The sequence below is a fragment of the Silene latifolia genome, chromosome 9 (assembly GCF_048544455.1).
Source record: "Silene latifolia isolate original U9 population chromosome 9, ASM4854445v1, whole genome shotgun sequence".
In the NCBI taxonomy this organism is placed as follows: domain Eukaryota; kingdom Viridiplantae; phylum Streptophyta; class Magnoliopsida; order Caryophyllales; family Caryophyllaceae; genus Silene; species Silene latifolia.
The window spans coordinates 135801-163621 of NC_133534.1; the positions used below are offsets into that span (position 1 = coordinate 135801).

General features: G+C 36.6%; 3 protein-coding genes across 4 annotated transcripts; 2 read left to right on the top strand and 1 right to left on the bottom strand.

Annotated features, from left to right (window-relative positions):
* The first annotated feature begins 1891 nt into the window (after nt 1-1891).
* Nucleotides 1892-8634, top strand: LOC141598549 (uncharacterized). Of its 2 annotated transcripts, XM_074418219.1 has the most exons (7): nt 1892-2020; nt 2602-3148; nt 3258-3366; nt 3759-3879; nt 4248-4955; nt 5881-7372; nt 7913-8634. In XM_074418219.1, exons 2-7 carry the CDS (start codon nt 2953-2955, stop codon nt 8341-8343), a joined length of 3057 nt encoding a protein of 1018 aa, XP_074274320.1. In that variant the 5' UTR covers nt 1892-2020; nt 2602-2952; the 3' UTR covers nt 8344-8634. The 2 variants fall into 2 exon arrangements, with proteins under 2 accessions (XP_074274320.1, XP_074274321.1); XM_074418220.1 differs by lacking the exon at nt 3759-3879 and having other exon boundaries at nt 1910-3148.
* A 388-nt stretch (nt 8635-9022) lies between these two features.
* On the bottom strand, nt 9023-12429 carry LOC141598550 (actin-1). Its single transcript, XM_074418221.1, has 5 exons — nt 12344-12429; nt 11533-11601; nt 10938-11331; nt 9580-10193; nt 9023-9389 (listed from the first exon to the last, which is right to left on the bottom strand). The coding sequence occupies exons 2-5, from the start codon at nt 11590-11592 to the stop codon at nt 9324-9326; spliced, it is 1134 nt and encodes a 377-aa protein (XP_074274322.1). The 5' UTR covers nt 11593-11601; nt 12344-12429; the 3' UTR covers nt 9023-9323.
* Nucleotides 12430-17034: 4605 nt separating this feature from the next.
* On the top strand, nt 17035-19268 carry LOC141598551 (putative nucleoredoxin 1-1). Its single transcript, XM_074418223.1, has 2 exons — nt 17035-17119; nt 17216-19268. The coding sequence occupies exon 2, from the start codon at nt 17629-17631 to the stop codon at nt 19177-19179; it is 1551 nt and encodes a 516-aa protein (XP_074274324.1). The 5' UTR covers nt 17035-17119; nt 17216-17628; the 3' UTR covers nt 19180-19268.
* The last annotated feature ends 8553 nt before the right edge of the window (nt 19269-27821 follow it).

Here is a 27821-nt window from a genome sequence, read left to right on the forward strand (position 1 = left end):
CGTGGGAATTTCACCTAAGTTTTAACCACTAGACTCCACTCTTACGGACTTCAATTAGTTTTTCAGTTACCTTTTTAGCTAATTTTACTAAACAAAGCCTTACACCTTTTTTTTTTTAATTTACAATGATTGACCTGTATAGTATCCCCGACTTTTATTGTATGGAGTATAATTGATGGTCTTGACTTTAAATTAACCCTCAAATTTCTTATGAGAGCATACAATGTGCAAATTTTGGCGTGACTGGTACTGAGTGGTACGTGGTGATTTTCATCTGACTTCCGGAAAAATGAGATTGAATGTTCTCCATTTTAACTTAGGTCACTACCTTTAGAATAATGTGCGATGAAATTCAACTCATAGAAATATCCCTAACAACTTTTTCATATATCATTACTTGTTCGTCATCGCTAACTTTAAATCCGTATACCATGGCCCATGGACCATGATCTTTAATGTGTGATGTGACCACAAGAATTAGATATGAATGCTTGAGGAACATTATAAGTAGTAGACACATGAGACATACTATCAACACATGACATGAAGTTCCACTCAAAAAAGGAAAAAAAGGAAAAGATATGAAAGACAATGAAAGAAAGGTACAGCTTAACTGGATTCTAATGTTGTGTGGCACTCTCTGTAATTATCACTCAACAACAACTACACATGACAAGAAATTCCCACCTTGTATCTTCACCTTTTTATTAATACAAATTCTTTTTTAATAATTTTGGTGTAAAGGAGTTAATAGGAGGATTATGATATCGACGGGGTTTGAATCCAGCTTATGATTTTGGTGTAGAGGGAGCTAAAAGACCGATTATGATACTGACGGGATTGTACTACTATCACTCGTGTCATGACTTTATCGACCAAGTTACCTGATATTTATTAATACCGTTTTAAGTTAAGCTGGTATTAAAAACCGATTTAAATAAAACAAATCTAAAAGGACGTCTCTAAATGGTTTTAGTATAACCTACTCCCTCCGTCTTGGTCATTTGTTTACCTATTTCATTTTAGGTATCTCGGTCAATTGTTTTACTTTCTATTTTAAGGATATCTTTCATAGGCGATTTGCTCCACATTCAATTTGGTTCACTTGTCAATGTGTAATCCAATAATTGCTCCTCTTCTCTTATTTGTCTTTGTGCCAAATCAAAGATAAATAACTGACCGGAACGAAGAGAGTATTAAATTTATATTTTATTAATCAATACTATATATTAAATCCAGAAACCAAGGGATTTCAATGTAATTAAAGAAAGTTATACAAATTAATTATACTATATAGTTTTAAATCAATAGCACCGTGTGATGGACCCGATTAAGGGATCTCAATGCAAATATTATATAGTTTGGATTAAAATTAAATTATGTAGAAGCTTGGTAATTTTCCTAAACATGGTCAATTTCCTTAAAATAAAATAATTAATTAAAATGGTTAATTTCCTTAAAATAAAATAATTAATTAAGATGGTCAATTTTAAGGAGTCTAAAAGAAAGAAGATGCCTGACAATTTTCCTAATTACGGCGGGAGTAGTGAAAGTAACAACGATTACGGGCAAGTAGTGAAATGTTATTACTATTGTTTCATTAATAAAAGTAAAATATTAATAGCGGGAGTAGTAAATTTGTCTCAAAATTAATTTCATCATAATTTTAGGATATGTTATAAAAAATATATTAATGATAAATTTATGGGTTATGCAACTTTAAGTAATTTTATTTAATGAAAAAAAAAATTAATGGTAAGTAGAGGTAGCCCGGGCGAAGCCGGGCACCAATACTAGTGTTTATATTGTGGGAAACCGTTGTGTTTAAGAACCGTGTTATGATGTTAGACGGTGTTATTCTATAATTTGTAATTTTATTAAAAAAAAAGGTAATTTACATATTACAGATAGTAGACTGTAGTTAGAGCAGAGAACAAAATTCTGAGAGAGAATGAATGCGTGACAAGGAGGGAACCAACAAAACTGAAATCTCTGCAAAAAAATTCAATCTTTATTCTTGGTTTGTTATTCTTGTCTTCATTTATCTTCTATCTTCATAATTCTAGCTTGTTTTTATTAGAAAGATACATAAATATCTAAAATTACTGGGTTTTTTTACTGTCATTTGATCTACAGTAGATCCAATAGAGTGTGATTTTGATTAATTTTGGTAATTTAAGTTATTGGGTTGCATTTTTAGGGTAATTTCTGAACTGGGTAGTGTTGAAAATTCATTGAATTGAAGTATTACTGTTCAAAGTTCATATCTTTTTGATAATTTCATGATTTTTGAAGGAAAAAAGTGAAAGGGTTGATTTTTGTTGAAGTGCTTGTGTTGAGTGTTTGTTTCAATACATGATTTGGGGTCGGCTATCATGAATCATCATTCGAATCCGTTTAGGCTAGAATTGAGCTTGGTTGTTTGATTAATGCTGCTGATTAATTGAGTAGTGATAGTTAGGGTTTGTTTAGACTAAAGATCTTGATTGTGTTTTGCTTATATACTTGTAAAAGAGTGATATATGAGCTAATGTAGTGATATATGAGCTAATGTAATGATGAGGGTGTTCATTTGAGCTCATGATTTTGGTTGAATGGTAGTGAAGGTACATCAAATCGGACAGTCGTATCGCTAGGGACGAGAGGGGTAAATTTAGTTGGCATTGAATTGGTTTATATTAAGGTGGAATGTTTTGTGTTTTGACATATTGAGCTTGTGATTGCGTATTACGTGGCGTTGGAGTGTTGTCTTAGATTAAGTGGCAATATCTAAGCTTTTGACTGATCTGGAAAACTCTGATTTTGGTTGGAAGTTATTAATTCAGCAAATCGTCGTTGGATGGTTAGGCATTTTGGGGTTGTAGATCTGCTTTTAGTGGCTGTTTTAGCCTTTTAGAGTCGTATGGGTTGCATTGAGTGCTACCGTAGTTGGGAGTGATATAGGGAATCGAGATGCCTCCTTCTCCGTCATTGAGGGGATCTCTCAGAAGGGATTCTGGTGGTGATATCCATAAGAGGGGGCGCAGTTTTGAGAGCGGATTGTCTTTTAAAAAACAGGAAGATGATCTTGCTCTATTCAATGAAATGCAAAACCGGCAAATGGAGAATTTCCTTCTTGAGTCAACAGATGGTTTTGACGATTTATTATGTAATTCCTTCTGCTCTTACAGACTCGATTGCTTTTGTACTTTGAATTTAAATTGTTTCTTTGACAACTCAATGCTTAACTATGTTTCATATCTTTGTGATTGTTCCAGCTTCCAAAACAAAACCATATCCGGAGTTTAACCTTGGAATCAATATCGCTGCTCGGGGAGAGAGCAGTGATCTGCTCAACGAGGACAGTGACAAGAATGATTATGAGTGGTTGGTGTTATTTTTAATCCTTTCCTGGGCTATGTATTCATGTAGTTGACTTTTAATATATGCGCAGTTACTTGATGTATTCTTTCTAATTCTGTGCTTTCCTTTTTTTTTTTTTCATTCTTGAATTCTCTGCATGCTGATCTAGAGCGATGATTTGTTTTATGTATAATGTACTCGCGCCACTTTTTCCATTAATCTTGCCTTATTACGCGAGAGGAAAATTTGAAAATGAGGCTCAATGGAAAAAAAATGGAGGGAGTATTTGACGTGGAGTGTTGTGAATCACGGAACATCACATTTACCTCTTATCTTTTGGCCTGCTATCATGCTTTACGATTCTTACATTTTTCAAGTGGCGTTTGTAACATTGTGTTTACCTCCTCCATTGGAAGGTTATTGACTCCCCCAGAGACCCCACTTTTTCCTTCATTGGACGATGAGCCAGCCTCTGTCGACCTGGTACATAATGGTAGAGCTCGAAGCAGGCCTATTTCACTTTCAAGATCATCTACAGTGAGTCACAATTTGTTGAATTAGTCAAATTTTATAGTTATTTTGAAATTTAACCCGTGAATTATTACTCGTGTGTGTTTTCATTTCCAATGAAGCGAGGACCTCCTATTAAGGTGGTTACGGATCCTGATGGGATAAAGCAAAATGAGTCACCAAAGTGACATTTGGATGCAATTCTTGATGCATTTTTCATTATGGATCATGTGGAAACTGTTGTTATGTGTTTAACAAAGGCATAAGACTACATACATTCGACCTCTTGCCCTGCCACTGGCGGGGCTCTTGGGGCACCCGGGGGTACTGTTATTGTTGTATTCATACTTTGTGTTTATGATGCGGTGTTCACTGTTCATATGTATATCTTACAGATGGAGAAAAGTAACAGAAGTAGTAGAGGCAGCCGTAGTCCCCAGCATTTGAGCCCATCTCCTAGGTCTGGGAATAGTACTTCCCGGGGAAGACCATCTTCAGCTTCTTATTCAAATGCCGTTCCTTTACACTCTATTTCTCCATCACGAAGACCATCACCTCCTCCAGTCAAACCTTCAACACCGCCACCACCACGATCTCTAACATCAACTTCTCGGAGAACAGCTGGAGTCTCTCCTGTTAGGAGAAATCGAGGAAATTCAGCATCCCCAAAAGTAAGGGCTTGGCAGTCTAGCATTCCCGGCTTTTCCTTGGATGCACCTCCTAATCTCCGGACTTCTTTGGCTGATCGACCCGCATCTTATATTAGGGGGTCTTCACCAGCATCTAGGACAAGCAGAGAGTCAAACTCAAAATTTGGCAGGCAGTCAATGTCTCCAACACCTTCTAGAAGTATCAGTTCGTCACATAGTCAAGAACGAGATAGACTGAGCTCACATAACAAAGGTTCCATAGCATCATCAGGGGATGATGATGCTGATGCTGATGCTGACTCATTTCAGTCTGATCCCGATTGTGTCCATGAGCGCTCTATGTCTAGGAAAGGGGTCAGTGGAAGGCCATTAGCTTTCCCAAAGAAGAATACAAAGACGATTTCTCCAAGTTCTGCTCCAAAGCGATCATTTGACTCGGCCATGCGCCAAATGGTAATAATACTGCATATCTGCTCTTATACTTTAGTAGAGAGTTTAGACAATCCTTGGCAATTCGTCTGGCCATCACAATAATGTCCCCTTTATGGTATTGAAAATCAGATAGTGTTGATCTCAAAATTGGTCGTTGAAGTCTATATGTATTGTTGGGCCATAAGTGCTGTTGATAGTTGATAGTTTGATACCGCCTCAAAATGTGGTGGTAACTTGCAAAATCTTAACACAACAACCCTCTAAGCCGCATGACCTAGATGTAAATATGTAATACTAGCATATTCATACAATCACATCTTTACAAAGCTTTGTGAGGCACTGAGGCATAATTTATGGTTATGGGCTACCTAGCCAGTCAAAGTTGCAAAGAAGAAGAGTTCCAAGGTCTGGACAATGGCGAGGAAACAATATTTTGCTCATTCATAGAAAAAATCTGAGTGGCCATGCTTGTTTATGATTTATGAAGTTACTTGTGTTGCATGTGGTTACTATTTAGCCTCCACCTCCATTTTAATCATTTGTGGTTATAAAGAGACTTTGTGCTAAGGTTGATAACTTAGTTTGCATCCGTGTAAATCTGGTAAACTGGTAAAGCATGAAGAACATAAACGGGACTTACGGAGTTACGGGAGTATCTAGGTATAACATGGTCAGCTTAACCATTCAAATCTGCATCAAAAGATAGGATTTGTCATTATTTTCCAAGTAATCACCATGAATTTATACCCCATATTTTATGCCTTCTTATATTCTTATGTTTCTATGTTAGAACATCCCTGACTGATTCCAGGACACAGTCGAAACTTTGGAATTAGATTTATTCAGAGACATTATTTTCTAATAATCACCATGAATTTACATGATACTGTTTATTTACTTTTGTTTGCTGGATATCTTATGGGAGTACACTGCTTGTTGTTTGTAGGATCGTATGACTCCACAGAATATGTTCAGACCGCTCTTATCTAGTGTCCCAAGTTCGACCATCTACTCTGGAAAGACCAGCTCCACAGATCATACTGTGCCACCAAGGAATTCTTATGTTACAAACAGTAGTAATGCAAGTTCTGACCTGGCGACGAGTGCAGCACGTGATACTGAAGGAAGTGTTCTCTCGCCTGATGACATTGTAAGTGATAGTGCTAGGGGAACATTTTCCGATATCCATGATGAAGTATTTGTGTTCGATAAGATGGATGTTGGTCCTGAAGACCATAGGCACGAAGGCCATGATTCTTCGTCCAAATCCCAACTTGATGAACTCTGTGATTCGGAAGAATATGGTTACCGTGATCATCCCATAGAATCTGGTAATGCCTTAATCTGCTCCATATGTGCCAGCCGTTATCATCCTGATGACCAGACAGAGAGTGAATATGATAATATTTGCTCGGAATGCAAGCAAAAAGAGCTATCATCGGGAAATATCTGTGAGATTGCTCTATATCAAGAGGGCACTCCTGAAATTTCGCAGCATGACTGTCAGCAAAGTCAAAGCTACCCGGAAAATTCTCCGTCCGTGTCAATGGAGGTGGAAAGTTTAGACACCATTTCCAAGCAGGAAATAACCATAGAACATAAAACTGATATAAATATTGATGTTGCTGAAGGTTCTGGCATTTCGGTTCTGTTAAACAGGTCTAGTAGTGCTAAAGGGCCTATTGTTGTTGGTAGAACCATCAATAGTAGTGCAATATCTTTTGAAGACCTATCTTATGCAAGAGACTTGACGAGTTCTATGACGAGCTCCATAGGTCATGGTAGTTTCTCCGCTTCGTCTTCCATTAGCTCGACTTCAACTAGACATAGAGAAATGTTTGTGCGGAGACAATGGAGTGGCAAACTATCTGACTCAAGCTCAAAACCTCAAAGTACTGTATCTTCATTCTCCGCGACTTCAGTGCCCATGAATCGATCTTATGGACATTCGACAAGCTCTCATGAGGGAAGTTTTGAAGGAACTCTGAGCAACCTAAGGCCTACATCACCCTTGGATCGAGTAGCCGCTTTAGAAAATGCAATATTGTGCAGTAAAGGTTCTCTGGTTGCTGGGGCCTCAGTAACCGAGGGGAACAACGATGACGTGGAGAACATGTCTCAGGCTTCTGTAATCATGGATGAAAGTCATCTAAGAGAGTCAAGTTGTCACGAATCGTCTTTTGGAGAAGAAGTTACCACGTCAGACAACAGGGTCCGTCAAGTGGAAATTGCCAGTGTACCTCAGTGTTATTTATCTTCAATGTCCGAAATAGAAATTAATGATTCTCATCCTAGCTCCCCAAGGTCACAAAGGTCACAAATTGATGTGATCATTAGAGAGGACTTGGAAGATTCTTCAACCGCAATTCATCATGATACAGCTGCCAGGGATACGTCTTTAGTGTCTGACAAATCTGATCAAGCTGACAAAATTGCTGGTATATATCTTCTTAGACTTCGCCATCAAAATCTGTTTTTTTTTTTTTTTTTTTTTTTTTCTAATGTTGTGATTCCTGTTCTCATGGGTAACACTTAGAAAACCTGATAAGGGCTCGCACCCACTATTCCATATACTCCCGAACATATTTTGCCTATATATATTAGCCGATTGATTTTGTTGGTTTCACTTACTGACAAGGAGTGGCACATGCTGATTTTCGAGAAACCTGTTAGAACTTGTTTGTTAGCTACTTGGTAAATTTGTCTTGCCCTTGAGATCTATTTGTATGTGAATGAGATTCTTGACGATGCTAACTTTGGAAGTAAAGACATGTTGGAAATGGTTGATGTCTTGGTGTAAATGTTATCTTGGTCCGTTGTGGACTGTGGTAGACTGGTAGATACGGAGTATAACAAAACTCGTTGATTCTACATTTATGATCATCTCCTAGGATTTGGACCTTAACGGCTCCACGAATTGTTTGATTGTGATTACATACACATTAGGGAAGTACTTATCCTTTTTCTGCTTCTTACAGAGGAATCAACCGTCACCATGAAGAACGAGGGGGGGAGGAGGAGAAGAAGTCTGACTCTAGAAGAAGCAACAGACACGATTCTCTTTTGCAGCTCCATCATTCATGATCTGGCTTATAAAGCAGCTAGCATTGCGATTGAGAAAGAAAACGGAAATCTTGAACCATTGGAAGATTCAACTCCCACTGTAACTATCTCAGATAAATCAAGTTCAGATAAAAAGAATTATTCAAGCCGACTTTCTACTGGCAAGACACCAAAAACTCAGAAAGCCCGAAAGAGACGAACATCAGAAACCGAGGCAGAACCTCCTCTCACTCAAAATAATGACGGGCCTGTTAAACCCGTTGTTCGTAATGTTGGCCTTCCTAACAATACTGATAGCATGAAGCCACCAAAGCTGGAATCAAAATGCAACTGCACAATTATGTGAGGTATTCATAAAAAAAAATGTTTTTTTTTTTTTGTTTTTTTCCGTTTTTTTTTTTTCTCCGGGTTTGGTTGCTTCGGAGGTTTATTTGATGATTGCAACACTACTACATCCTCTTACATAATTATCTGTAACACCACATTAATTTTGTGGATATAGAGTGTATAAGTTTTGTAAAGTTAACCTTGTCGAATTAGGCTGAATTATTAGGCATTCGGGTTTTTAGATCAGATGATGGTATTGTCCTAATTGTTTTATTCAATCTATAGATGAAATAAATAGAGTTGATTGTGATCTTGGCTTTTTTATAGTTTTTTTTGCTTACCCATTACATTTGTCCTTTTTCGAGTATAAAGGGAGTTACAAAGGCAATAGCTTTTTCGTATTATGGTATATGTTGTATTATTACCCACAATGATCTTACCAACCAGTGGTGGAGCGAGGAGGGCTAGCAGAGTAGCAGGGGCGGTCGCCCCCGCTGACGTTTGAAATTTTCGAAGTTTTTAGTTCAAATTTTCGAATTTTTTCGAGGCCCCTTTATAATATTACCCTTTCGCCCCCGCCGACTTAAAATCCTGGCTCCGCCACTGTTACCAACTAAGCTTGTTAGCTTGTATCATTTCAATGGGGTGTTGCTTAACCGCCTGGATGAAAGTGGAGTTACATATAAAACCGTGTTACATAAGAATTTTTTTTATTGTATTACTACAGGCAATTCGGATCAAAAACTACAATGGAGGTTATTGTTCATTACACAAAAGGAAGCTCAGCTGCTACATTTAGGGAAGTTTAGGGTCTCAATTGCTACTTAGGCCATCTAATTGTGGTACAAAAATCAACTTAATTGCGCGATTAAAGTCGTCATTATCTCACAAAACAAATATTAACCCAACAAATATATATATAGGGCTACTTAGGCTTGCGAATCATTACTAGTTTAAAGAAATGGGTGTTGTCTCTTCTATTCTTGATCTTTGATGACCTTAGAAGCACTTCCTATGCACGATCGACGGTCCTGATTCATCGTACTCGGCCTTTGCTATCCACATCTGTAGTTTCAAAAAAACACACATGAGGTTATCATAAGTCTCATTAAGTATAAATTTAACACATGTGAGACCAACCCATTTGCCATGTAATTAGATCATGAATACGCAAGTATTCATTCAGGTTGGTCTCACATGTGAAACCGTCTCACTGGAAATTCACAAGCCAGGAACTTAGACAAAGATACAAAACCTGCTGGAAGGTGCTAAGGGATGCCAAGATAGATCCACCGATCCAAACACTGTACTTTCTCTCGGGTGGAGCGACAACTTTGATTTTCATGCTGCTAGGAGCGAGTGCCGTGATTTCCTTGCTCATCCGGTCAGCAATACCGGTAAACATAGTTGTACCACCACTGAGAACAATGTTTCCATACAAGTCTTTCCTAATATCCACATCACATTTCATGATTGAATTATATGTAGTTTCATGAATACCAGCAGCTTCCATTCCGATGAAAGATGGTTGGAATAAGACTTCCGGGCATCTGAATCGCTCCCCGCCAATGGTAATCACCTGCCCATCAGGAAGTTCATAGCTTTTCTCAACTGATGAGCTAGTTTTAGCTGTTTCCATCTCCTGCTCATAGTCGAGAGCAATGTAGGACAGCTTTTCTTTCATGTCCCTGACGATTTCACGTTCAGCTGATGTTGTGAACGAGTATCCACGTTCAGTTAGGATTTTCATCATGTAGTCTGTCAGATCTCGGCCTGCCAAGTCAAGTCGAAGGATTGCGTGTGGAAGAGCGTAACCTTCATAGATCGGCACTGTGTGGCTAACACCGTCTCCAGAATCCAGCACGATACCTACAAGCGCATTTCATAAACGGATTTTCTCACTTGTACCCCTCAACTTTAAACTTTGGGATATTCTCTCGTGTACCCCTGAACTTTTACGTTTTCTAAGGTGTACCCCTCGTTTTTCACAAAAAAAAACTTTGACCGACAATAATTCTCTGTTACGAGTTCGAAAAACGTTATTTTTTTTGTCAAACCAATTATCTCGTCAACGCCTTGAACTTGAAAAAAAAAATTCACTACTTTTTGAACTCGTAGCTGGTAGTTATGGTTGGTCAAACATTTTTTAACGAATAAACTTTGACCGACCATAATTCCCGACTACGAGTTGAGACGTTGGTGAATTTTTTTTTCAAACTGAAGACCTCTTAAAAGACGGTCAATTTGGGAAAAAAAAAATATCGTATTCTGAAATTGTAGCCAAAAGTTATTGACGGTCAAAGTTTTTTGCATGAAAAGAGGGGTATATCATAGAAAATGAAAAAGTTAAGGGGTACGCGAGAGAATATCCCTTAAACTTTTGACAGTTTGACCGATTGTAACTCTTAGCTACGAGTTCAGAAAACAGTAAAAAAAAAAAACAAATAAATATCTTGTAAAGGTCATGAATTTATAAAAAAAATGAAAAAAACTGCCGTTTTCTGAACTCATAATCAGAAGTTATGGTCAAGATTTTTTGATTGACCATAACTCATAGTCAGGAGTATGGAAAGTTTACCGGCTGGCTATAAAGCGTAAACATGGTTATCTTACCAGTAGTACGGCCACTAGCATAGAGGGAAAGGACAGCTTGAATGGCGACATACATAGCAGGAGCATTGAACGTCTCAAACATAATTTGAGTCATTTTCTCACGATTTGCCTTAGGATTCAGAGGCGCTTCAGTTAACAGGATGGGATGCTCTTCAGGAGCAACACGAAGCTCATTGTAGAAAGTGTGATGCCATATCTTTTCCATGTCGTCCCAGTTGCTGACAATACCATGCTCAATCGGATATTTAAGAGTTAAAATTCCTCGTTTTGATTGAGCTTCGTCTCCGACATATGCATCTTTTTGCCCCATACCAACCATCACACCAGTGTGACGTGGCCTGCCGACAATGCTGGGGAAGACTGCCCTTGGTGCATCGTCACCAGCGAAACCAGCCTAAACGTAAACAAACAAGCTATATTACTTCGACTTTTCATATTACATTGCATACTCGTGTCCAGTACCTGACACTTTGACATGGTATGACAATTAGACCCTTCATTTTAGATTTTTAGCCAAAAAATGAGAGATTTTCAAACAACAGCAGAGTCTGACACTTGAACACGCACCCGTAGTAGATACTTGTAGAGAATTTACCTTAACCATTCCGGTTCCATTATCGCAAACAAGAGGCTGAATATCCTCACCATCAGCCATCTTCTACACCTGGTTGTTGATTGTCAAGTGTTATCAGTTCCCTTAATATAATCACAAAAACTCCAAAGAGACGGTCTCTCAATAATGGGTTAGATTGTCCTTTCTAAGCATTTTTTCCAGTAATACGGATCATGGTTTCTTAATAGTTGTATGTATACTCGTACTCGTTTTACATAATATTTGTGTAAGACTGTCTTTATTATTAGAGACTAACTATCACGCATGACATGCAAATCAGCCAAAAAAATAAAATTGCACATCAAAATATCACTTTTTCATACACAAATCCACATTTACATTTCATCCAGTAAATCTTACTTATAATCGTTGTAACTTACGACGGAGGGGTGATATACGTCATCTTTTGAATAGTTTTACACACACGTTGTAAGTTACCACGGTCGTAAATGAGAATTTGTGCATTCTATATGATAATCACACAATTATATATGAAGATCACATCATGGTTAAATTTTTTTTTTGATTAATAGAAGGAATAAAATCCCAAAGACCTGCAGAGAGTAGGATCCCAGAAAATTCACAAGAAGCAGGAATATAACAAAAGGAGTACAAAAACAAACAATTCATCCTTTTCAACATCATGGTTAAATTAGAAATCACTAATAAAAAAACATTAATATTTAAGAAGGTGCATCTTATATCCAAACAACATAACTAATCATACAAATAAAAAAAATGCAAAAGTATAAGAAGATTAATCAAAAGGGTGGTAGAAATTCAGAAAATTCACCTTAAATTGATTGATAAAAAAAATTGAAAAAACACAACAAAAGAGAAATAAAAGGGGAGAAATAGAAGAAATGTAATGAAAAAAAGATTGAAACTTTGAGAATAGAAAAACAATAAAGATTGAAAGTTTGAGGTTGTGCTTCATTAATGGGAAGTTTAATGGCAATAATCACGGGTGGCCAAGCACGTCTCTCTACACAAATGGACATCCCCACTAAACTAAAAGAATAAGAAAACTCAATATTTTTCCCGCTAAAATGCATTCTCCTATAAGTGGGCCTATTTTTTTGTCATCTTGACTCCCTACCATTCAATACATTAGTGGACCAACGAAAAAAAAAAATCAATGAGTAAGTATAATTTTTTCTGTAAAACATGAAACTCGGTGGGCCCTAAATATTGATATTTTATATTAATATTACCTTATTTAATAATAATAACAAATAAAATATTCAGTATCCTATATTTCTATACACAGAAAAGTTCTAGCTTCAATTATTATAGTGTGTTTGTATATAAAGTATAATATAGATTATAGAGTATAGTTAAAGAGTATAATTAATACAAATAAAATCTCCAAAATCTTATGATGTATAAATAAATTTTGTCTTTTTAAATAACGTAAAAAAATTAGCTATGATGTATAAATAAATTTTGACAAATCAACTGATTATATAAATAAAATTGTGTCTTCGCTCTTTTCAATCTTTCCATCTTATACAACTATACAAGCTAACATGTTTTAATGTCCAATATAAAAATGTGATATTATTATTGTTATTTTGGGCTTTTTTATATATTCTCTTCATAAAAAGATCTAGGATGCTATCATTATTTTTAATAATAAAAATAGATTCACACAAATATAACTTAATCTAAAAGTCTTTTGAATAATACACTTTTTTTTATAATATTACTAACATTATAATCAGTAGATTACAACATATTATTATAAGTACAACTCATTTATGTAAAATTAAAGCTCAATTAATTAATCCTCACAAATGTCGTGCTTTAGCACGGGATCTCAACTAGTATTGAATGAATTAGTAAGTTTTCTAAGAGACGATTTCTCGAGTTCGGGTGCTTAACATCTTTTGTAAACAAATTATTTATAAATTGCGATTTTAGCATTGGCGGAAATTGTTTAACATGTTAATTGTTACGGAGTACATAATTTAAATGGTTTTTCTATCATGTTCCCAATAAACACATATGAAGGGGCAAATTAAGGAAGGAATTACGACAATATATCATGAGATTTTGAATTATAAACTCATAATTACCCTATACAAAGATATCACCGGAAAAAAGAAGTAAGACTCGTCCTATATAATAGGACGCCGTAAACATGTGAAACGTAAGAGTGAGATTGGGCCATAATGCCAAGTTATACAACAACAACATCAGAGTCTTAATCCCAAAATAATTTGGGGTCGGCTGACATGAATCAGCCGACCCCAAATCATAATGCCAAGTTATAAATAAATTATATGACCTTTATTTTAGGGTTGAATAGATGGGTCGGGTCGGGTTAGGTTGAATTATGCAGCTCAATTAGGGTTAGATATACTCCCTCTTTTTATTTTCATCCCCTTTCCTTTATAAAAAAAAGTGAATTTGGACCACACAAACCATACTGCCCTATAGGGAAGAAAATTCGAATAACCGAATAAGGAAATAGGGAAGATTTCATTCTCAATTTCTTACTTTTTTTTTTTTTTTTTTTTTTTTTAAGTTAATTGATTCAAGATGTTTTTCCCTTCTTCTACTAAATTCATAAATCCGAGATTTTCACACGAAAAAAATACAGAAACTGTTGTTGATTGGAGCGGCTACTTGTCCTGGGAGGATCAGATTAGAAAAACTTATGGTGATGAAAAAGTTGATGGTGATGATCACCTTAATAAAATTTATGGTGAGGCTTACCTTGGGAAAATTTATGGTTATGGGAATATTCTTAAGAGACCTAAAACAATCCAGATTATCAAAGGTGAGAAATTAAAGTGCGAGCTTATTAGACGGTTATTGTCGAATAATGGCAAGACGACTCACTTAGTACGATTTAAGAAAGGTGTTCTCCAAGACGAACCTGTTGATTTTGATTTTCTCTCAGAAAAATACCTCCTTGTTTGTTGTTTCGATGTGCCTATGTTCAGCAATACAGAAATTGCTACAAAATGCCGTTCCTTAATAGACGCATACGACGAGTTATCTCAACTTGGTTATCCTTTTGAGTTAATTGTGGTAGCTAATATGATAACTGATGTTGTTTATGATTTAAAGGCTGCTTTCGATCATTTTTATTCAGCGTTCTCTTGCCTTGCTATACCCTTTTCTGATTTTGAGACGCGTGATTATATACGCTCCTGTATGACTCTCAGCCTTAACCCTTGCCGTAACTCGGCCATTTTGGTCGATCCCGAGGGACTCATTTTAGAGGATGACACTGCTCTTATACATTTTTTCTTTTATGGTTCCGAGTGGACCCCCTTTCTCCCCACCACTTTGGACGCGATTAAAAAACAAGATGAGTTATTGAGGTCTAGGTTTGATCCTATGTACTCGACTGAGGCATTCCTCTCCAGGTTGAATCATCCTATCTACTCAGACTATGCCATTGACGACACTGTTAACGAGGATGAGGATGGTCAAGAGCCTCTATCCCTTTACGGGGATATTCTGCTTTGCGATCCCTGTCTCACTCTCCGCAGATTTGATGCTGCTCCTGATGAAGCTGATGTTGATGTATTCTCGACTATCCTAGATATGTCCCGTAAGTATGTAGGATTGTACCTGTTCATGGACGGGGAGATCATGGAAGACATTAAGGCGGCCCACGACCATTGCTTAGCAAATAACCAACAGTTGGAGATTCTGCTCGTACCCATGCCTTTTTACGATGAACCAGGATCATACATTAAACAACTCCATGAGGCCCTCAGGCTTTTAAATATCAAATCCTGGTTTCTTTTCAACTGCGACAACATGGTCTGTCGTAGGCTGTGGCGTATATTTGGCCAGGGACGTCTCTCAACCGATGAAAAGTTTATCATTATACCACCTAATTGCGAATCTGGTGAGCTGTGTGGAAGAGAAATCATAACTAATTTGGGAGTCGACCAATATCCCTTCACTCGAACTGCTATCCTAAAACAAAGGTTGGAATATCTCAGATCACTCACTCCGATTTTTTCATCATCATTATTCAACAACTGTCGAATGATTCAGAATGGTCAAGAGTTATTAAACTCCGAGCAGCTTCTTCAAGGCAAGAACGTGTTCCTTTACCTTACGTGGAGCGAATGTGACAGTTACAAACCGGTGAAGAAGCATTACCCGAAAATCAAGGCCATGGGTTGGGAAATTGTGTTTGTTCTACTAGACTACACGGACCGGTATTGGAATAAACAATGGATCGATCCTGTCGATTGTCAGAAATGTCCGTGTTTGAATTTGAAAGAGATGCCATGGCCTTATATGCTTCTCTCTGCTGCAACTAAAGCGACTATCAAGAAACGACTGTTTTACCCTGAAGACATGAAAACTGATTACCTGTTTGTTGTAGGGAAAGATGGCAAGATTGTTTCGAGAGACGTTTATCACCGACTTAACACTGATGGGGTTACCGAATCTCTATTTGATGATGTTTTGGAAGCTGATTTAGCTTTTGGGTTGGCTCACATACCTTTAATCGACGTCTTTTAATAATTCATATTTGCTTTCGTATGTTCTGCTTGTCTTTAGTTCCGACTTCCGAACTTGCCGAGTATGTTCTAATGTTTATTTTCTTGGACCAATATCGATTAATTACAAACTAGTATAGATCCCGCGCAATGCACGCGCGGTGTATATAGGGTTATTATTTTTGCAAACCAAAGGTAATATGGAAGAAATTGAAGCGGCCAAAGACAATTGCTTAGCAAACAATCAACGGCTTGAGATTGTGCTCGTATTCAATTTACGTAGTAAAACCCACTCATCTAATATAATTAAAAATACAAATAGTTTTTATATAAAAGCACCTTCTCAGAAGATGAGACCATCTTATGCATTACACAAATTGTTATATAGGACTGTCTTATACTATAAGACCAGCTCATAACCTAAAAACCCCTAAAAGTCCAAACAAATAACTTTCGACTCTTTTTTTAATAAAAAAAAAAACCAAAAGCTCTAAAAATTAGTTAATAGACTTGTAAAAAATATATTTTATTTTGATAACCTAAAATTTTATATTAATTTGTATATTAAATATGTTAGTTTTTATCTTAAAATGTCGTGTTGTTAAAATAAAATAAAATTAAAATTTATCTTTGGGCTTCTCTCTTTTTGGGTCAGTCTTATACTATAGAACGGTCCTATAGAAAAGTTGATGTATGCATTATTACTGTAATTATTATTATTTGGATAAATTACACTAATTTTTGTATTTTATTTTAGTCAAGCCCGCGGGTCAGCCCGCTCTCTTAAAGTGGACGGTACGGACAGTGGAAAATGGTTCGCTTAACGGGCTCAGGCAATAAAATACAGCCCGATAGACATTTTTTAGCAGTTAGGCCCAGCTCATATTCGACCCAAGGCCACTTTTAATCAGCTATAATGTATGTACGTACAAAATACCTAACCTCCAACATGTACTATAAAAGAAGGGTGGAAGATACAAACTACATGCAAAAAGAGAGAGAAAGAGCGCGGCGTTGTTAAACATAGGGACGTAGGGTATCAACTATCAAGCCGATCTGGATACAAGTCGGCAGGAATTAGGGCAAGTCAGGTGAAGATTTCATTCTCATCCTCAATTCTCAATTTCTCTTTTTAGTTTTTAGTTTTTAATTCTATTGTTAATTTTTAATTTTTTAATTTAATCCAGTTAATTTTAGTTCAAGATGTATTGCCGGATTTTCCCCTGTTCTACTGATATCGTCATATATCAGAGAAATTCACCCAAAAAAAGAAGAAAGAACTGCCTACGTGTCAGAGGAGGATCACATTAGAAAAACATATGGTGATAATATTCGGCTTACCAAAATTTATGGTGAGTCTTACCTTAGAAAACTTTATGGTTATGATAAGTTCGTTGATTCGAAGCGTAACGAACCTAAAAGAAAAACAATCAAGATCGTCAAAGGAAAGAAATTAAAGTGCGGGATTCGACGGTTTTTGTCGAATAATGGTAAGACGACTCACTTGGTACGATTTAAGAAAGGTGTTATCCAAGACGAACCTGTTGAATTTGATTCCCTCTCAGGAAAATACCTCTTTATTTGTTGTTTCCACGTACCTATGCTTAATGGTATCGGCATTGCTAGACAATGTCGTGCCTTAATAGACGCATACGACGAGTTATCTCGACTTGGTTATCCTTTTGAGATGGTTGTGGTAGCTATTTTGAGAACTGATATTGTTTATGATCTAAAGGCTGCTTTCGATCACTTTTATTCTGCCTTCTCTTGCCTTGCTATACCTTTTTCTGATTTTGAGACGCGTGATTATCTACACTCGTGTATGCGTGGCGGCACTCGCTTGGACTCAGAATCGGCCATTGTGGTCGATCCCCAGGGAATCATTTTGGAGGGTGACTACGCCTTTGGCCATTTTTTATATTTTGGTTCCGAGTGGGCTCCCTCTTTTCTCCCCACCACTGTGGACGCGATTACAATACAAGATAACATATTGAGGTCTAGGTTAGATCCTATGAACTCAATTCGGACATTCCTCTATAAGCTGAATCCTATGTACGCAAAGGAGTTTGGCATTGACGATGTTGATGAGGTTTGTCAAGAGCCTCTATCCCTTCACGGGGATATTCTGCTTTGCGATCCCCTTCTCACTCTCCACAGATTTGATGCTGAAACTGATGAACTCTCTTCTACGGTCCTAGATCTGTCCCGTAAGTATGTAGGATTGTACCTGTTCATTAATGGGGATATCATGGATGACATTAAGGCGGTCCACGACCATTGCTTAGCAAACAACCAACAGCTTGAGATTATGCTCGTACCCATGCCTTTTTGGGATGAACCAGAAACACACATTAAACAACTCCATGAGGCCCTCAGGTCTTTAAATATCAAATCCTGGTTTCTTTTCAACTGCCCTAACGCGGTCTGTCGCAAGCTGTGGCGTATATTTGGCCGGGGATTTCCCTGGCCCGGGGAAAAGTTTATCATTATACCACCTGATTGCAAATCTGGTGACCTGTCTGGAAGAGAAATCATAATTAATTTCGGAGTCAACCAATATCCCTTCACTAGAACCGCTATCCTAAAACAAAGATTGGAATATCTCAGATCACTCACCCCGATTTTTTCAACGGTATTCAACAACTGTCCGATGATTCAGAAAGGTAAAGAGTTCAACTCGGAACAGCTCAAAGGCAAGAACGTGCTCCTTTACCTTACGTGGAGCCAATGTGACGGTTACAAACTGTTGAAGAAGCATTACCGCAAAATCAAGGCCATGGGTTGGGAAGTTGTGTTGGTTCAACTAGACTACACGAAGCGCTATTGGAATAAAGATTGGGTGAATCTTCCTATCGGTGATCCTATCGGTTGTGACTATTGTCCATGTTTCAACTTGAAACACATGCCATGGCCTTATTATATGCTTCCCACTGCTGAAGCTAAAGCGTCTATCAAGAAACAACTGTTTTTCCCTGACGACGAGAAAACTGCTTACCTGTTTGCTGTAGGGAAAGATGGCAATATTGTTTCTCGAGAAGTTGAACACCGACTACGCACTGATGGGGTTACCGAATCTCTATTTGATGATGTTTTGGAATGCGACTTAGCTCTTGTGTTGGCTACCCTACCTTTATACAACGTATACGATTAATGTTATTTGTGCCTGCTTTTGGTTTCTTGATTTGTATTATTGACAATAACATTCAAGGATTCAAACTAGTCCGTATTTATTATAATTCACAATTTTAACTCCCTTTTATTTATTTTTTGGTACTAACCCGAATGCTAAGGTGATATTAAACGGGGGAATGTTACCCCAAAAATATCTTCATGTAAGATGGTACGAAACTCTAGCGATGGAGCATTGACTATAGTGACATGATCAAAGCTTGAATTAACCCCTTGATTTGCAGCACAGCCCAATCTGCTGCTCTGTTTGCTTCGTGATAAAAGTGCTCTAGTTTTACTGTCCAAGTGCTGTCGAAAATAAGATCCTTACATTTTTTTCTTGATGATTTGTAAGTTGCTGGTTCACTCGGTTTCTTTTTAAGTCACAGACAGTCGAGACCAGTAAAAACAAGAAAATGCTGCAGTGAAAACTTGAGTTAACCAGTCTTTGCAATCTGATCTCTCAAATCATATCTTCCTAGCAATAGAATTACTAGATAAACCTGATAAACCCCAAGTACTTGTTGACAGAAGAGAGAGCGCACGGAGGTCTTGAGCCTCATTTACAATGCATGATCAGTTCGAATGAACCCTTCATGCCTCCCTCTCCTTATACTACTCATCTTGTATCTTCCACATAAAAAAATGATGAGGCACTTGGTATGATATTTAATCAATCTAAACCTTTATTTCTCAAATATTACAGACTTAAAAAAAGAATTTTTGTTTTCACACAAGACATGTGTTGGAAGCGTTGTTTCAAAAGAAGCTTTTATTATCCCACATTGGTAGAATAATCGTTGGGGTTGTTGTAAGTATTGAAATTCTATGTTGTTTTTGCACAACTTCCAAGTCTGGTAGTTCAATCTTCTATACTGATTGTCGCGGTTTTTCTATACAGATTACTCGGTCTTCTAAACTGATTATTATTTTTCATATATACAAATTGTGCAATTTCCAAGAACGTCCTCCTTTACCTTTCGTGGACCGAACGTGACCGTTACAGTCTGATGAAGAAGCATTACCCCAAAATCAAGGCCATGGGTTGGGAAGTTGTGTTGGTTCTCCTAGATTACACGGACCGCTATTGGAATAAAAAAATAATTATCATATCTATATATCTGTAAGGAATATTTTTTCGAGCAATTATAAAAACCTCAATATTTAATGGAAAAGTTGATCATTATACCACCTGATTGCAAATCTGGTGAGCTGTGTGGAAGAGAAATCATAATTAATTTGGGAGTCGAACAATATCCCTTCACTCGAACCGCTATCCTAAAACAAAGGTTGGAATATCTCAGGTCACTCACCCCGAGTTTTTCATCATTATTCAACAACTGTCCGATGATTCAGAATGGTCAAGAGTTCAAGTCCGAGCAACTCCAAGGCAAGATACGTGCTCCTTTACCTTACGTGGAGCCAATGTGACGGTTACAACCCGGTGAAGAAGCATCAGTTGCTGTGACGGTTGTGTTCTCTATGTTTGTTCAGGCTGCCAGTGGACTCACATTTGGGGTTGTTCCTTTCATCTCCAGAAGGTAAAACTTACTTCTGTTAGTTGCCTTTTTATCAATGTCACTGCTTGTGTTCAAAGAATCGGAGAAACATATTCCCCGAAGCCAGAGGCAGAAGTGTTGCGAGAAATTGAATACCGGAAATCAAACACGACCTGCGATTTCCATATTTAGCACAGTACAAGCCACTCGTATCCTGTTTGCTGTAAGTCTGTAACACAGAAACTATGAAAATAGCCTTAAATCGAATACTTTTGAATCTAAATCATGAGTATCATACATCGACTTTATCATCTAGTCAAGAACTCTAGATGACATATAGACATTTCCATTGTCATAGTTAGTCTTCAAGTCTTTATTTACCAATTGATTAAGCTTCCCTTCTTGATGCAACTTCTTAACCTGAAAAACATCGACAAATAAGCATTAGAGAGCGATACATGAAAATTCTAGCACTTGTCCTTGTACTCGTATCCTCATTTTAGAACAAGGACCGTGTTTCAAAATTTAAGACAGCAATTCCTACAATTGGATTTGAAGCGGTGCCGGCCAACACCCGAACGTACACGAGAGCACAATGCTATTTTTTAATGAATGTTAATAACTGAGCCACAGAAAGAGAAGGGAATTTGGAAAGGAGCATACCCAATCAAGCAAGACACCTCTGGTTAGAACCACGTCCAAAATCCACAGCTATACCTCTTCAGATGACCGAGGCATATTTCAGGGTCATATTGTTCTGCCAACCAAATACGATCAGTTGATATCTATTAGTTCAACATCAAGTATTCTTACCTTTTTTTTTTGTAAAGGAATCAAAAGGAAAACTTTGGTGCTGATGGGGTTTGAGTACGGGTCATGAGTACCAGTACTGATGATTTTACCGAGAAAAATTAGCTAAAATAAACCAGCTTGCTTCAATAAAAAGAAAACAATGGGATAAAAACCAAGATGATATCAATGTCTTAACACCTCAAGATTTCAACTGGTACCTAATTACTGACCAGCATGCATACATGTTTTAAAGGGAGACTTCTCATCCTAATTTTGACTCATGTTAAGTAAAAAAATAGATTAGCTCCAATACAATCGACTTGCATACGCGAAACAAGAATCCTAGACGCCAAGGTACTGAATTTCTCAGCGCATTCTCTAGACAGAAATATCACCCTCATTGCCTCAAAACTTTCCGTAAATGGCAAGGTATGCGGGTCAAATGTATTCCTGCATTAACTGCAGCGGAGAAAATGTTTCCGAATGACCCATAATGAAAGTTGCATCAATAATACTGCCACTTCTCAATAAAAGGAAAAACAATCAATTTAGTGAATCATTTTACTTCATTCCAAATTAAGAACCAACGAATAAGTGTACTTTGGCTTCATTGAAAAATTCGGACACACTTTTTAGAAAACATAGTAAAATTTTCATTTAGGTACCTTTAAGAGAATCTGTAGGAAAGGAAAGTGGCCTGGGAGATACCACAGAGCAATTGGTAATTGTACCAGAAGTTGTTCCACAATTTAAAGGGTTGCCAACTATCCTGAAAGATCAATTATGTAAGTGGTGAACTTGATTGAGAAAACGCACTAAGCCAAATGTCGTACAATCTAAAACATTCGAAACATTTGTCACTAGCCATTATTTCAACATTTGTCGTACAATCTAAAACATTTGAAACATTATCGTTTATGTTTATTTCAAGATCCGTCACTATCCATTATTTCAAGATCCGTCACTAGCAATGCCCGTGTTATGCGTATAAAAACATTTGAAAACCAAAAGAGATAGATATGAATATGTTAGTGTGATGCGTATAGAAACATTGAAAAACCAAAAGAGATAGATATCAATATGAACAACCATCATCTCTAATTTCATGGTTCCATTGAGATCTAGGGTTTTTATTTTTTGGTTGGTATTCAGGGGCGGAGCCAGGAATGAGATTTATCTAGGGCTAAATTTCTAGACTATATAAATTTATTGGCTAAAAAAATTCAAACCGTGGCTATTGGCAGAGAAAAAGGAACATACATCGGATGTATTACCTCAGATTTTACTTGTTTTTGAGCATTTTTGTATTTTTTCTGAGCTTATTACCTCAAACTTTATTTGTTTTTGAGCATATGTGTATTTTTTCTAAGTTTATTAAAGTTTATAAGTTAGATTTTAATTTTTTTCCGTCAAAACTCAAATTTAAGTAAGTTTGTATGTAATGTTTTTGAGTTTTATTGTAATTTTTTTTAGCTTAATATTTTAGTGAATGAACTCAAAAACTTTATAGTAAAACTCATAATTTTTAAAACAAAGCTCAAAAACTTTATTATAATGCTCAGAAAGTATAAAACTTGTGGTAGTACATCGGATGTATAATCCACTTACTGCTATTGGCATCCATGTATGAGTTTTCGAGTTCAAGGATACTCGGAAAATGAGTTTTTTGTGTATTTTGTTCACTGTTTAGGCTAAATAAAATAAAATTTATACTTTTTACACAAAAGTCGCTTTACTGGAATCCCGAAAATAAAATTTTATGGATCCGCTATAACCGTGACATAATTTTCTATCGAGGGAGGTAGTAACTTTTTTAATTAATTTTGCATGACCGGTATTAAAGATTAGCAAAAAGGAAGTTCTCTGGAAAGAAAGTCGGTCATATTCAGTTTTTTAGCAATCAAATATTTTATAATAATAACAATATAACATACTCGATAGTAATTAGTTAATTTAAATACAGTATATCTTAAAATATTGTCTCATAAAATGGAGTTTTGTATGGACATTTTTTTTTCTTATTTTTCTCTCAAAAAAAATACTTAGGCCTCGTTTGGTTCATCTTGGAATTAGATTAATTACATAAAATGCAATTCACGTGAATTATTTTCCTATATACAAATTCATATGAATTCGGAAAACTCGTTTGGTTGTGGATGTAGGAGTTGAATTCCTAAAAATTGTCAACGACCTAGGGAGGAGTAGGCAATCCAACTCCCCCATCATGTAGGCATTCAAAACTCATAGAAATATTAAATGCCTACATTTTGCCAAAAAATTGACTAGTGGGCGACGGGGGGTCCACTATCATGCATGTATTTCTCGTGGAGCTTTTGCCGTTGGTTATGTTTATTTCAAGATCCGTCACTAGCCATGCCTGTGTTATGCGTATAGAAACATTTGAAAACCAAAAGAGATAGATCTGAAACCGCACTCCATGTCAGCACTACCACCTCATCACCTCAGATCACATGCCACGTCAACATTGTCATCTTATTTGAGTCTCACTGTCGTACTTAACGAGTTAGTGAGGGTAATGATGATGATGATGATGATGATGAGGTGGTGATGGCGAGAATTGTGATAATTAAGTTGACTAAGTCGAGCAAGAGGGGACAAAAGCTATAAATGGTAAGAATTACAATATAAAAGAAGTTTTAAAAAATGTCAGAAAAAGATGTTGATCAACCCATTTTTTACCCGAACCCGACATGAAATCCGTATCGACCCGTTCGTATAACGGTGTGATATTGAATATAATAAGCAAAAAATGTTTAATCTTACTAATATCATATATTAAACTATATAATAATACAAATTTAAGAATAATTAAGTGTTTATAAGTAAAATTAAAGAAAATGATTTTTTTTTAAAAATGCATTAATCTGACCCGTCCTGACCCTAAACCCGTCCTAAACCTGACCCGTATAAGCCAGTATTCTTCAAACCCGAAATAGACCCGACCCGTATTTTACCCGAACCCGAAACGACCGAACCCTTAACCTGTCCGTTTGACCCATTTGACAGGTCTGTAACCACTTATTTAGCGGGCGGAATGGACCGGATTCAATGAACGGAACTGTAACACCCCGTATTTTATTAAGTTGGATAAAATTCTTTTAATTGCTATTTTGAATTTAATTACATCATTTAACGATTTATATATTTATGCTTAGCTAATTAATTAATTTCATCATAATTCGATACGTTAATTATAATAATCATTAATAAGTTTATTTAAAGTTAGTTCGAGTTTATTGAAATTAGTTCGAGTTTATTTATTTAATAATTTCCGTTTCTTTACGAGTCCTTATGAAAGTTGTTTTAAGTAAACCCGAGATGGATTTTGGGAACAAAACCGTCCAATTAGCTATTTTGAGCTTATTTCACTAAATTAGCAATTTTTATTAATATCCGTTAGTTTCGTAAAAATCGCTAATAATTCCGATTCAAGCTGATATTGTATTATTTACGTTAACTAGCTGAGTTTATTTTATTTTCACTCATTAAATTTATTTATTATTGATTCCGTTTTATTACTGAAACTTTTACTTAAATCGGTTAATTTTAACTCGAAACGGTTTTAATAACGATCGAAGTTACTTAACGATGAAGAAACGTCACGTATAATAAATAGCGAGTGCAGTTTGCTCCTCATTTTCTCACGTATCATTCTTCTTCTCCCTTCTTTTTTCTTCTTTTACGATTCTTTTTCATTTTTTTCATTTTTTTATTTTATTTTAAATTGATTATGTCCCTCCGTTTGTCATCCGTTATCAATGATTTTCGTTCCATAGTCTTTGCTCTCATCATTCATTCCCGTCAATCCGTTGTAAGTAAAATTCATTTTCGTCATGTATTTTTACAAACCCATTTATATTTTCACTTTATTTATTATAAGACGGTTGTATGTACTAAAATAGACGGTGCAGTAGAATATTTGTTAGTCATAAATGATTAGTTCAATCGGAAAAAGGTAATAATGATAGGTTACTCGGTATTACTTGTTAAATATGTGTATTTTGAAAGTTGGTTAGTCTGTTTTATAGTTGAGACGGTGTATAATTATATATAGGGATCATTATGGATGTTAATTAGTCGGTTGTATAGTTGAGACGGTGTATACTGATATGTGGAGATGATTGAGACGGTGTATACTTACCTCTAGGGATCATTTGGGATGCTAGCTAGTAAGTGGTATATTTAAGACGGTGTATCTTTGACATGTATGGATTGTTTGGGTGCTAATTGGTATCTTTGATAGTGGAGACGGTGTATATTGACATGTAGGGATTGTTTTGGGATGCTATTTGGGATCTTGTTTAGTTGTGGTATTGTGCGATAAATTAGGATCATTTTTGAGTCCGCTGCGGTACTTTGGGACATTTTTGGGACTGTTTTGACTCGGTTTAGGATTTGGTTTAGGATTGATTGAACTCTGTTTTGGTACCGTTTTTGTGCGCCTTCCGATGTTTTGGGACAATCGAAATGGAGGCCGTGTGGGCTGTTTTGGCCTCGGTTTTGGGAGCCGTGACAGTGAGTTGGGCTCGATTTTTGGGACGGATAAAATGGTGCTTTATGGGACTATTTCTAGGGCGTAAAAGTTGTGACAATTTTCTGGGTATGCCTGTCAAAAGGGAGGGTCATAATGGTTTATGAACATAAGACAGTAGCTAATGAATATGATTTACATGTTTTGATTTAAATTAATTTCCGTCTCATATTTTATATAACGATAATTCGTTAATATCGTCCCTTCACATAATTATTTTAGGTGGCTCATATGTGGTTGAAGAGGAAGAGTAATTTTGGGTTTTAGAAGCTTTCTCAAGTTTATTGCTTGTCTCTTTGCTAGCTTAAGGTAACTATTCCGAGTTACTCGACGAATTAATGTCACATTAGTAGTTGATGTTGTGTTTGTTGTTTGATAAGTGTTTAGGTGATTGATAATTATCACATGTTAGGATAGTTTATAAATTGAAATTGTAATTAATAGGCTCAAAATGAATTTTATAGTGATAATTGTAATGTTTTGTTGATTGTGCCGAAAACTGAGCCTTGGTCCCTTTGACTGATGCGATGTCAATTAATTGAGTGATTGGTCAGCCGCAATTTGACCCGTACCTGTCGCAGGGCTGGGGTTGCGGGTAAAAATTCGGTTGAATGATTTAGATAATCGGCCTTTTTCTTGTTTTAGGCCATTTATCAAGCTTTTGTTCACATGTATAGCTTATTGAATTTAATAGTGACTTGTATTGTAGAAATGGCCCTAGTTTCCCCTAAAGCCTTAAATATTGTTAGAATTGCTAGGATTGGAATTTAGTATTGGGTACTTATTGAGGAACTGTTGGATTGTATGCTGTATATAGCCTTTCACATGATAGAATATTAGATTTTATGTTGGTAAGTAGGACTTTTTGCCCTCTTATGGTTAAGTGGGTGCCTTACTTGACTTGTGTGGTGAGTTTTGGGTGGTGTGGGCTAAAATATTCAAGCTGGGACTAGCTGTGACTAGGTCCTAGGTGAGTATTTCGGCCTTCATCATAGATAGGTCTTTATAGTCTCTGACGAGTATATGTTCACTTTGCTTGATAGCCTTTGTGTTCTGACTAGTGGATGTTTATCCAAGTTGGGGCATGACCTCGGTACTAATTTTGATAGTATGGGGTCGACTTAAGTACTAGCCGACCCTTCGGTGGTGTCCTTAGGGTACTCACTTCACTTTGTTTTAAAAAAAGTTGTGAGTCTTGGGTGCGGTGGTGTGTATCCGCATGTCTAGGTCTGCGCAGATTTTAGGCTAGGGTTGTGTTGTCTCTTGGCCATGTTTTCTTAATAGTAACCGCTGAGCCAAGATACCGGTTCGATTACCTTCCCTACCTCGTGGTATAGACTCGAGTTACAAAGTGACTATTGACGGGACTAAGAACTTATGCCTGTCTTTGATATATTGCCCTTTCTTGTTTGATGATTCTATGAATCATAGAAGGTGAGATGCAAGCCGGCTATGGTTGATAGAGTTTGGATTCCTGGATGTTATGTGATTCACATGATAGTGTAGTATGAGTCGGTCTAGTATTCACATGCTAGGACTATGTGGCGTTATATTGTTGTTCACATGATAAGCACGATTGCCTTAGCATCTATATGCTAAGGCAGTGTGTGATTCGTATTCATATTCTTATGTTTACATGTTATATTAATTATGACATTTCGTGGTGGGAGAACTCGGAGTTACTCCCCATTTGACGTGGCTTTCGTATTTGTATAAAATGCGAATGACAGGTTGGTGATGCATATATGGGGTACATGGACGAGCTAGCGAGCAAAGTAACCT